This window comes from Myxine glutinosa, chromosome 1, assembly GCF_964187855.1.
Source record: "Myxine glutinosa chromosome 1, kmMyxGlut1.1, whole genome shotgun sequence".
In the NCBI taxonomy this organism is placed as follows: domain Eukaryota; kingdom Metazoa; phylum Chordata; class Myxini; order Myxiniformes; family Myxinidae; genus Myxine; species Myxine glutinosa.
In genome coordinates, this window is record NC_136261.1 from 3,201,005 (window position 1) to 3,213,883 (window position 12,879).

At 47.0% G+C, this 12,879-nt stretch overlaps 1 protein-coding gene across 1 annotated transcript in view; it reads left to right on the plus strand.

Annotated features, from left to right (window-relative positions):
* Nucleotides 1–12,879, plus strand: part of RTTN (rotatin) — a 362,213-nt gene that overhangs the window by 34,555 nt on the left and 314,779 nt on the right. Inside the window, exons 5-7 of the mRNA XM_078776353.1 lie at nucleotides 3,358–3,450; nucleotides 3,645–3,735; nucleotides 5,042–5,156. Of these exons, the coding sequence (XP_078632479.1) occupies nucleotides 3,358–3,450; nucleotides 3,645–3,735; nucleotides 5,042–5,156 (299 nt within the window). The remainder of the gene's footprint in view (nucleotides 1–3,357; nucleotides 3,451–3,644; nucleotides 3,736–5,041; nucleotides 5,157–12,879) is intronic.

The window sequence follows — 12,879 nt, forward strand, 5'->3', positions numbered from 1 at the left end:
CAAGAGCACGTGTCAAAACTCAATAATCATCACTCATCCTCCATTATCTCCACTCTCACGACCACATGAAAACACATCACCACAACACTAACACAAACGCCACCCACAAGACACTGTGTGGCACACATTCCATCCCCTCGCACCGGCCATGTCATCACTCGCACCCGCCTCCAACTCAAAGTTACATGTCCCCCAATTTACGAAGCAAGTACTGAAGCCTGGGATAGTAACCATCAAGGCCTTACCTTTACCTTGATGTGCAGGTAATTCGGTTGGTCAAGTCCAAAGGTGCCATCCACCCGAGAATCTCAAAATTTATCATTGGGCCAATCAAATTCTTCCAAATTTCTCTTTTGTCCCCACTACACTGGCAGGTATGTGGGTCCGCATCCAACGGTGAACCGTTCTAAACAACTACCTGTGGCTACGACAGCTCCGCACCTTCTACCGTGCAAGGGTCATTGGGACAAGGTGAGCAGTCAAAACGCCAGCATGGCCCATGAGTGTCCACAAGGGTGCGACCCACCAGCCATCCTTCGGCCCCTGTGCGAGGAACACGGCTGCACCAACCCCAGCTGGCCAATGTGGTGAGCACCTGCTGCCAACACCGCCATTCCCAAGGCCTCGGACCTCGGAGGCACGGTCGCAGTGCGTGGCATTCCAACAGCCACGTCCCCTGCACCTCCACATCTTCCCCCAGTCCGACCACATGCACCCCCAGTGCCCACCCACACTTGACCACACCAAGGTCCAGTCGACAGCCATGCTCCACCAGGAGACCCACACAGAAGACATGGTCCACACACCTCGGACAAGCACAGCACCACGTTGACCCTCAGACTACACAACTACATCCCCATAACCCCACGTCCCAAATATTGGCGCAGTCGCCCCCGCAACCAGTTGAACGCTGTCCTGCTAATCTATGAATTTTATCACAGCCTCCAACACTTTGGTCCACGCACCTGGATCAATAATAGTGACTGCTGTCAGTATCCATCATGACATTTCAAAATCCACCCTTAAATTTGCATCTAACCCACAGATTACCCATGCCAAACATTTATTCTCGTTTTCCTAAACACACTCTTTGTTGCTCGTTGTAATTGTCACACTCTTTGTTGCCCATTGTAATCCTCGCATTCTTCTTTGCTCTTTGTAATCAACACACTTTCTTGCCCATTGTAATCCTTGCATTCTTTGTTGCTCTTTGTAATCGCCGCACTCTTTCTTTCCCATTGTAATCGTCGCATTATTCGTTGCTCGTTGTAATTGTCACACTCTTTGTTGCTCTTTGTAATCGTCAGTCTTTCTTGCCCATTGTAATCATCGCTTTCTTTGTTGCTCTTTGTAATCATCACACTCTTTCTTGCCCATTGTAATCCTCGCATTCTTTGTTTCTCTTTGTGATCGTCACACTCTTTCTTGCTCATTTAATCCTCGCATTCTTTGTTGCTCTTTGTAATCGTCACACTCTTTCTTGCCCATTGTAATCCTCGCATTCTTTGTTTCTCTTTGTGATCGTCACACTCTTTCTTGCCCATTGTAATCCTCGCATTCTTTGTTGCTCTTTGTAATCGTCGCACCCTTTCTTGCCCATTGTAATCCTCGCATTCTTTGTTGCTCTTTGTAATCACCGCACTCTTTCTTGCCCATTGTAAAAATCGCATTCTTTGTTGCTCTTTGTAATCGTCACACTCTTTCTTGCCCATTGTAATCCTCGCATTCTTTGTTGCTCTTTGTAATCGTCACACTCTTTCTTGCCCATTGTATTATAATCGCATTCTTCGTTGCTCTTTGTAATCGTCGCACTCTTTCTTGCCCATTGTAAAAATCACATTCTTCGTTCCTTGTTGTAATTGTCACACTTTGTTGCTCGATGTAATCGTCACACTCTGTTGCTCTTTGTAATCGTCACTCTTTCTTGCCCATTGTAATCCTCGCATTCTTCGTTGCTCTTTGTAATCGTCACACTCTTTCTCGCTCATTGTAATCCTCGCATTCTTTGTTGCTCTTTGTAATCGTCACACTCTTTCTTGCCCATTGTAATAAATGCATTCCTCATTGTAATCGTCACACACTGTTGCTCTTTGTAATTGTCACACTCTTTCTTGCCCATTGTCATCCTCGCATTCTTCGTTGCTCTTTGTAATCGCCACACTCTTTCTTGCCCATTGTAATCTTCGCATTCTTTGTTGCTCTTTGTAATCTTCACACTCTTTCTTGCCCATTGTAATCCTCGCATTCTTTGTTGCTCTTTGTAATCGTCACACCCTTTCTTGCCCATTGTAATCCTCGCATTCTTTGTAATAGTCACACTATTTCTTGCCCATTGTAATCCTCGCATTCTTTGTTGCTCTTTGTAATCGTCACACTCTTTCTTGCCATTGTAATCCTCGCATTCTTTGTTGCTCTTTGTAATCTTCACACTCTTTCTTGCCCATTGTAATCCTCGCATTCTTTGTTGCTCTTTGTAATCGTCACACCCTTTCTTGCCCATTGTAATCCTCGCATTCTTTGTAATAGTCACACTATTTCTTGCCCATTGTAATCCTCGCATTCTTTGTTGCTCTTTGTAATCGTCGCACTCTTTCTTGCCATTGTAATCCTCGCATTCTTTGTTGCTCTTTGTAATCGTCACACTCTTTCTTGCCCATTGTAATCCTCGCATTCTTTGTTGCTCTTTGCAATCGTCACACTCTTTCTTGCCCATTGTAATCCTCGCATTCTTTGTTGCTCTTTGTAATCGTCACACTCTTTCTTGCCCATTGTAATTCTCGCATTCTTTGTTGCTCTTTGTAATCGTCACACTCTTTCTTGCCCATTTTAATCCTCACATTCTTTGTTGCTCATTGTAATCGTCACACTCTTTCTTGCCCATTGTAATCCTCACATTCTTTGTTGCTCTTTGTAATCATCACACTCTTTCTTGCCTATTGTAATCCTTGCATTCTTTGTTGCTCTTTGTAATCGTCACACTCTTTCTTGCCCATTGTAATCCTCGCATTCTTTGTTGCTCTTTGTAATCGTCACACTCTTTCTTGCCCATTGTCATCCTCGCATTCTTTGTTGCTCTTTGTAATCGTCGCACTCTTTATTGCCCATTGTCATCCTCGCATTCTTTGTTGCTCGTTGTAATCGTCACACTCTTTCTTGCCCATTGTCATAATTGCATTCTTCGTTGCTCTTTGTAATCGTCACATTCTTTCTTGTTATGACTAAACTTGGTGGAAGTCAACAGGTTCTCTTTAGTGGTATCTCAATTGATCTCATCCATCCGGAGTACAACATCTGTTTTGCTACTTGTTCCCAACAAGAAGAATGTATAACATGGAGTTTGCTCTTTCTCTTTTTTAGAGTACGGTGTTAATTCTTCCTCACACATCGATCGTCCAGCCGGTTACTTTGTATCAAGCGAAGAGGAAAACCCTATGGATGCAAAGAAATGGGGTGTGTTGCGCTCGTCTCCTGGTGTTCCGATCTAATGTGAATCCCTGATCGGGTGTTTATGGATGGTCGTGTGATGTTCGGATACACCTGTAGGTTGTTAAATCTCCTGATACCTGACGGCCAAGATGAATAGGTGTGTTCCACACAAACAGGTGATTGTTGTACTTCACCTTGTTATCCCATCCTCATTGTAGGAAGTGCTGCAGTGAAGTGCTTGAAGTTTTCTTCGTTTCCTTGGGTGACCCTCACTCCCAGTGATAAACACGTGTTTGCATCCACAGAAAGGTGTGTTGCCTCTGTTACTTTGCTGTGCGTAGTTTCCTAAATTGCATGAACAGAATCCCAATCACCTACCCTGTCCCTCTCCAAACATGGAACACAACTTCAACCCTTTACCTTTTTTACCTTTTGCTTTCTCAGTGGAGTCTTTTGTTTTGGTTTTCTGTCTGCATTGTGTGTATTCCGACAAGATGAGTCGGGTTGCCCTCTGAGCTATCTTGTCTCAGTTTGATTCCCAGCTCCAATATACACTTTCGGATTGCTGTTTTGCATGGGGGTGGTTGGGCGTATCTCAGTGTACCATCCCTCGGATGTTCATTAAACTGGGTGTCCCTCTACCAGCATTAGTTGGTGGACGTTAAATATCTCAAGGCTTGTTTTGTGAAGCACAGGTGAGTTGTTACCGGCACCCTGAACAGATTACAAATTCCTCTCCAAATTGCTTTCATCTGAACGTCAGGCTTGATCAGCCGATTCGTGAAAGACTTGGGACAAACACTTTCCCCGACTGACACCACAAGATGTGAATAATTGGGGCAGTTAAAGAAACGGGTTAAATTTAGCACATTAACATGCAATTATCTTCTTCTTCTTCTTCTTCTTCTGCCACCTTTTTATATTCATTTCACTCTTTGGAGGGATGGGAAGGGGGGGCATGGATAGAAGGTGTGCATCTGTGTGTGTCTGTCTGTGTGTGTGTGTGTGTGTGTGTGTGTGTGTGTGTGTGTGTGTGTGTGTGTGTGTGTGTGTGTGTGTGTGTGTGTGTGTGTGTGTCGGTCTGTCTGTGTGTGTCGGTCTGTGTGTGTGTGTCGGTCTGTGTGTGTGTGTCGGTCTGTGTGTGTGTGTCGGTCTGTGTGTGTGTGTGTCTGTCTGTGTGTGTGTGTCTGTCTGTGTGTGTCTGTCTGTCTGTGTGTGTGTGTGTCTGTCTGTGTGTGTCTGTGTTTGTGTGTGTCTGTGTCTGTCTGTGTCTGTCTTTGTCTGTGTCTGTGCGAGTGCATCACTGTTATTATCTGGTAATGAGAGACTTTTGTTGATTTGTTCAGATTTTAACTCCTGATTGATGTTGTTCCATCATGGTGCATGCTCCTCCAAAGTGGAGGTCGATCACATGTTCTTCATGTAACCCTTCTTCTTTTAATTATTTAAATTTTTAAATTCAAATTTTTATAATTATTTGTGATATTCTCATACTTCATGCACCGATTCGCATTGCCTTGTACGAGTATTAACATGTGTCCACGGGCGTGTCCAATGTAAAAAGCACATGTTTGTTAATGTGTGATCATTTTACTTGTCATTTTGTGTACATTAGGTCTCTACAATGCCAGCAGGCCAGCCTTGTGCACAGCTCGTGCGATTTCCTTTCAGATGTCATGATGCGCGACTTCCCGGCGGAAATATTCCTCCAGCGCCCAAACATTGCTGAGGTGAGGAGATTCAGACCTTTTGATGTTGGACTAGTTTGGTACCCAGAGTAGTTTTAACATTGGAGGCCTGCATGTAACATTCTTTAATTGTTTAACTGACATTATGGGAACACATGGACCCATAAACATGATGGGCAGTTCCATGTCATTCCACTTCAATCATGGAAAAAGCCAAACGGAATATTTTGCATGGAATTCCAACTCTACTTCGTGAACATTATTACCCCCGTCATCTCCGATGGACAGAGGTTGTTTTCACCCCTGTCTGTTTCTTTATTTAGCAAAAACATTTTTTGCCAAGTATGTTGGTCTGTTGTATCTTTATTACTTGTGAAAGTCGAAGCTTTTTCAAGTGTATTGGTTGGTATTGTGTGGTATTCTGTCTGTTTGTCTGTCTGTGTGTCTATCTGTCTATATCAATTGCCTGCAGGTCACAATTTGAAACCGATCTTTACGAAACTTCATCAAATGGTAGAGTAGGCGACAAGGAAAAAGCCTATTAATTGAGGTCAAAAGGTAAACATAGGCCAAAGAGTTTTGTCAAATTCTAAAATCGTCAATTTTCATCTGATTGACTTGAAATTTTAAGAGGATTTGCATATCAGATCACTGAATTCAACGACCAATCATTTTTGAGGTTAACATAGGCCAAATGTCAACTTATTTAAGGGATTCGCCTGTATCGTGCTATGCACAACATATTTCTTGTTTGTCACACGATTTTTGGCCCCAGTTTTCAAGCAAATTGTTCTGCATTTTTTTGTGTATGTAGGTGACCAGCCAAGGACAGCAACGTACATTTTTGGTCAGGATCCGAATCCAGGTCAGCTCAGGTATTGGAGCATGCATGCATCGGAGCAGCACGTTTCCGCATCCACTTTCTGATGGTACTCCAGGGGCCTCCGTCTGGCCATCCCCCGGGCTGATGTCTGGCCAATCCTTATCTCTTTGAGATGCCGATCAACCTGCTGCAACCACGAGGCACGCGGTCGGCCCGTTGGCCTCCTCCACTCACGAGGCTCCCTTGCTGAGAGTATCTGGTGAGCTGGATCAACGTCCGGAAAACGAGCCACATGTGGCATACAGCCGCAGCTGACGCTCACGGACCAAATCAAAAAATCAAAATACAAATCAAATGCAGGATACAAATACAAATACAAATCAAATCGAATAAAGAAACAAATCTCACCTGAGTCTCCCTTTGGTTCTTTGGCCCTTGGTGAGTGTCCAAGTCTCGCATCCAAAGAGCAAGACTGGAATCACCAAGGACTTAAAGACTCTGACTTTCGTCCTCCTGCATCGATATCGCCAGCGCCACACCCCATGATCCAGTGAATCCATGACTCCCCAGGCCCGACCCAGACGTCCATCGACCTCTGGTTCACAACATGCGGAGACATGAATAACACTGCCAAGGTAAGTGAATCTCTTCGTGACCTCAACACCTTTACCACAAACAGGCACAGACAAGACGGCAGCATCCAAGATGTCATTGAAAGCCTGAATCTTGGTTTGGACCCAGGAGATCCATAATCCCAGCATCTCCGCCTCCTCATTCAGTGCCCGGAGGACCCCCTTAAGAATATCCAGCGTCTCCGCAGAGATGACTGCATCATCTTCATCAATGATCTTGGTCTTCATCAATGATCTCTCTGACTCTCTTGAAAATCCTCTCTATCTCTTTGCTGATGACTCCACTCTCTGCCGCTCCATTCCTCATCCCTCAGATCGGCAGTCTGCAGCCTCCTCGCTCTCTGCAGACCTGGACAAAATCACAGACTGGGCAAACAAGTGGAACATGTCTTTCAATCCTGACAAATCTCACACTCTTACGATGTCTCTCCGAAAAGACCGACTGGACAACCCTCCCATCCACTTTCTGAATAATCCTCTCCAAGAAGTTCTGTCACTCAAGCTTTTGGGTCTCACTATCTGCCATGATCTTTCCTGGGAAAACCACATTTCAAATCTGGCCTCCAAAGCCAGTCGCCGACTGGGCATCCTCTGTCGTGCGAAGTCCTTCCTTGGCACACCTAAGCTCCTCACCACGTACAAGGCTTTCATCCGCAGCTCAATGGAATACTGCCCTCCCCTCTGGGCTGGTGCTCCTGCCTCACACCTAGCTCGTCTTCACGCTGTTGAAACCAAAACGTTCAGAATCATTGGAATCTCCCGCGATGAAGCTAACTCCGAGGGCTTTTCACTCATTCACCGCAGGCAGGTTGGTGGTCTTTCCGTCTTCTACCGACTCCTCTCCGGCCTTGCTCCCCCAGCTCTCTCTGGGCTCTGTCCCCCAAATATTCCGACAGGTCGCACAAGATCTGCCTGCAACCCTCTTATGGTTAAACTGCCAAAATCAAGACTCTTTGCTCACCTTCACTCCTTCATTCCTCTTTTCTCCCGCCTCTGGAACAAACTACCTCACTCTCTTCAAGCCCACTCCTCCCTCCAGGTCTTCAAAACAGCTGTTCACCACCATCTCTTATCTTCCCCCATCCAAATCCTTGATCTTTTCTACCCCCGCTATTTTCACCCCAAATCCACTTTTTTGAAATACCAACTTCTTTCCTGGAAGTCCTTGGTGTCCTTGTGTTTTATATTTCTCCCACCCCCACCCCTTTTCCCACGCCTCCTCCCCCCCAAGCCCTCTCCCTCCCACACATCTCCCGATGTCCCTGCTCTCTAATGTTGTGTTTGTGTGCCTCCTCTTCTCTCCCCATCTTGTCTTTTTATATATTTTGTTTGTCTGTTTGATTTGTTTGTGTGATAAATGTTAGCTCTTTCACGAGCCTCGATTCTGTATCCAAAAAAAAATAAAAAATCTGTGGAATCGAGGTCAGATATTTTGAGCCTGACCTCTCTGACATCCTCTCCAGAATCCAGTACATACAAGCACTGAAGAGTGTTGGAGCCAGTACACACCCCTGCCCAACTCCAGTAACAACTGGAAATTAGTCAGATATGGAGCCACCACACCTCACTGCATTCTCAGTACCAGAGTATAGTTCAGAGATCAGATTTATCAGCGTTGGTGGCACATCACGAAGACCAAGAATCCTCCAGAGGGCATCCTGATTCACCAAATTGAACGCTTTGCGGAGATCAACATAGGCTGCGAGCAGCCCCTGACGAAACTCTCGCTTGCGTTCAGTGAGGACCCGAAGCGCAAGGATACGGTCAATCGTTGACTTCTTTGGTGTGAAGCCCCGACTGCTCTGGTCGCTGGTGCTCGAGCAGATGGTGTTGAACCCTCAATAATGATCCAAGACCTTGCCCGGCACGGAGAGTAGCGTCACCCCTCGGTAGTTATTGCAGTCCTGGTGATCACCCTTCCCTTTCCAGAGGGGCAAAAGAAGGCCCCTCTTCCAGTCAGTTGGGATGATGCCTGTGCTCCAAACAGAGCACAGAACTGCATGCAATGACAAGCACAGCATTTCCACCAGATCTGGTTCACAGTCCCAGATCCATGGGGACCACCACATGCCTCATAACCATCCCTGTCGGGGCCAGTCGATGCATTGAAATCCCCCAAGGCTAGGAGAGCATCTCTCCTGGGGCACTGATCAACCACAGACTCAAGCATGGCGAAGAATGCCTCCTTCACAGTGAGATCACTTTCCTCAGTGGGAGCATAGACAGAGACCAGGGAAATGACACCCCAAGGGTGATGAATCCACAGTCTCATAATACGCTCGTTGACCGGTGTTACCTCAACTATCATGGGAGTCAGCTTATTGGACACAGCTATATCAACTCCTTGGGCATGGTAACCGTCAAAGCAACCAGAACAGTAGTCGGTGTAACCACCCACCATGATCTCTCCACTATCCAGCCTCCGAACCTCAAAGTGCTGCAACACTGATGTTCAAACGCTGGAGCTAAGATGATTGCAGAGACAGGTGATCATCCTCTCTTTGAGTAAGAACGTTCCAGGCACCCACCCAAAGGGACCGCTTCAGGTTAACCCAAGGATACCGTCGTCTGGTGGACGACACCTCAGCACCACCCCGACACACCTCCCCAACCAAACCCAGATAAGTTACCGCGTGCTTTTCCTACTATTATCAAAGAGTGTGGATCCCGAAGGCTTAGCACCAATCCTGTCATCTGGTGAACTGCCCTGTGAAGGGCAGCTGCACAGGAGGTACTCCCACGGAGTGTTTTTTTTTTAAAGTTGTGTTCTTTGTGCGTGTTGCGGAATGACATGTTTTTGTGATGGTCGGAGTGCAAATCCTGCCACCAATCTCCTGGAAAGAGGTAACCTGACTGCAGGAGGATGTCCGCAGACACAGTTGGGTACCAGATATGGATGGCCGTTGGCTCACAGCAAGCTCCTCCACCCTTTGATAGGTTTTGTTTTAGCCCTGCTAGGTGTCCATATCCAAACACACTCTGGGGGCGACTAGACAAGGCGGAAAAAAAAAGAAAAAAAAACTTTTTTCTACTCCAAACAAAATGTGTGAATCCAGATCCGTATGCAATAGCTTTTTAAAGGTGATTCTTCACCATTGCAAATCGGGCTAAAAACGATATAAAGCGCGATTTCTCAAAAAATTATGGGCAGATTCAGACGAAAGTTGGTGGACATGTTGTGTGTGTGTATAAATATAAATCAATTATATTTTGGGGAAGATCCAAATCCAGAGTTGTAGACGAGAATTGTTTTTATTTTTCAGTCAGTTTTCACCATTGAGAGATAGGGCCATAAACTATGTTTCGTTTTTGGCATTCCCCTCCTCTTCCCTTTATAACCGGTGAGGTCTCATGGCACCAAACTCCAGCCCTGCCTTGACCGAGTTGATACTTCATGATACTCGGTTTTCACACTTTCCTCCCCTCTCAACCACGGTCAACCCCTTTTCCTCCTAACTTGTTCCCTCAACCTGTCCGCTCTCTTTACCATTCTCTCTTCCCCCATCCACACCACTTGTTCAGCCAATCTCAGCTGGCATTTCACCAATCTCCCCATCAAGCTCATCTTGACACCAATCTTCTCCCTCATCCATCCTCCTTCTATCCACCCTCTTCACTCCTGCAATAATTCCTGACCAAGTTCGCACAAACCGGCAGCTTCTGTTGTTGTCTCTCTGTCAGGGCCACCATCTCCAGATCGTAAAGGTAGGCGGGTTTTACACACGACATCAGAACCTTTCCTTTCAATCTCCTTGAAATGTTTCTGTCTGCTATTACACTCTCCACCCTCATCTATGTATTCACACCCACCTGAGCCCTCCTCCGCACCTCTGCCTCTGACCATCCCCGGTCACTGCCACCCAGATACCCAAAGCTATTTCCTTGTCTGATCTCCTTCCCCTCCAACCCGACGTATATCATGATATTTAAAAAAAAAGTTGTGGACGAGTTATGACAAAACTAGATGTATGAGTTGGTTTGGTGAAAAGAGCAAGCGGGATCGATTTTTGTTCAGGTCCTTATCCAGATCTGGCCTACCAGTGGGATACAAACTGTAAACTGTTTAGCCTGACGAAGGTATGTGCTCTACCGAGTGGCGTTGATGCTCTCTATCGTTGAAATGAAATATCCCGTGCCGACTGGCATCATTGTATTGTTACAGATACGACTTTGATGGTATGGTGGGCCGAGCGGGATGGCCGCCGTATCCGTACAAGTTACCCGATTGTGCCCGAATGTTGACTAATCGCGCTACGCTGGCTCAATAGGAAAGAGAAGACACCCGGCTGGGTTATAATGACACAATACGACACCAGGGGTTCAGTTCTCAAGACCTCCGGAGGAGGTTATATTAAGGCGGAAAAGGTTAGATTACAGGGACAAGAGGGAAACATAGGAAGGTGGGCACTTAGACACAACCTTATATTAACCCTAGACAGACCACAGATAAACGGGACAACGCTGACTCACACGGGATTTGATGGCAAGGAAAGCGGCAGTCGATGGCTCAGGTGCACCTGGCTCCGGGACAGAATCACGTACGGTGGTGTCCAGCAGATGCGGGGAGGTCGCTCAGCGCTCGTGGGTCGCGACTTTGGTGGAGATGCCGGGGAGGTCGCTCAGCGCTCGGGAGGGTGGCGTCTTGTCCTTCCAAGCTCGGGGCGCATCTCACGTCACGTCCGGCAAGCGGCTGCGTATATCCGGCGGGGAGTGACACGCCCTCGGCTCGTTAGCTCCGCCCAGATGGAATCGGTCCGCCCTTCTTATTGGGTGCGGGGGGGGTTTACCAGGCTCCGCCCTTGACGAGGAGCTGACAGCCAGCCCCTTCGTGGTAACCCCGTGGGGCGCATGGATAATGGCGGCTAACCGAGCCGGAGGGAGGACGCACACTCCCCGCGCGCGCCGTTGTTGTAGTTGTTGTTGTTGTTGTTGTAGCTGTAGTTGTTGTTGTTGTTGTTGTTTGGGGAAGAAGATGGGAGGAGGTATGGGAAGGTCCTAAACTCACTACTGGTGCCATATAATCACATTCTGGTGCAACGAAGAGTCATAATTAATGGAAACGAGGCCTTAACTGACATAGATTAAGAATAACTAGGAAGATGTCCGAAAGTTGTCTACGTGTGGTGCGGTGGACCTGGGCACGACATTTAATGGGGGAATAAGGGGAAGGTCGGCTCTACTGATTGTTATTTACATGCAATGGGACTAGGGAATGGGGGACTGGGGAAAGTTGGGGAGTATTGGAGAAAATAGGGGAATATTTACAAGCGGATATGGAGGCCAAATTCCATATTCGCAACATTGCACCCTTCTCTACCCTCGGGGCGTCCCGACCCGATAAATTTTTACCTACTTTAGTGTGGCACGCAATGTAGTTCCCTCTACTATTAACTCTACCCTGAGTGCGACAGTTTTACAGATATTCACAAATGAGTAAATATGTCCCCCTGCGACGTTGCACCCTTCTCCTCACAGAAACACACCCACAGGATAACCGAATCCGGAAAGAATTCTCAAACTAAACATACAGCCGGTAGGGAGCATTATTTACAAGACTACGCTGCTATTTACACTACGATCCAGGACCTGTTTTTGGAGGGACACATGCAGATGTTATGCATAGAGAGAGAGCGCGCTTGCCAACATCGATACACCAACCCACGAGTGCTCTGTGGCCGACGGCCTTTAATAACGTGCAGAGCACCCTTCCCGAGCATCAAAAGCACCACCCCACCACCAATCGGTGCAGTCACCATTGTTCATTGGAATAAAAATAAATTCGACAACCCCTAACCCTGCAGGTGTCTCTTGCTCTTCTTGTGGTGCACTTGGTGTTAATTAACAGTGGTTCACCTTTATGGCATAGGTGCCACGTTGACCCATAGGTCCTTCCACGGGTGGTGCTTGGCCGCAAAAGAGCTGCGGTCCATTGTGGGTGGCCACAAACATTGCGGTCCATATGGTGTATCGATCCAGGCAGCCAACAGCGAAAGTGCAGGCCCACAACTGCGTAGCCAGCACCTCTCTCTCCTCTCTCTCTACCCCAAAGCCAGATCCTCGGAGGTGGGAGACAAAAGAAGAAACAAGTGAGTAAGGTGGTAAGGGCGCAAAAGTGCACGCAATATAAGGTAATGCACACTGGGGGCACATGGGAACCAGGTGAGACAGGTACGTTCCTATCGTACGCCCCCCCCCCCCACCAGGTAACCTACATGGCCCCTCCCTTACCCCTTACTGTATCCACACAACACAACACTACCCATAAACATCTACTTTACAAATCAACAAACATCCCTACTGTCTTCCCCGT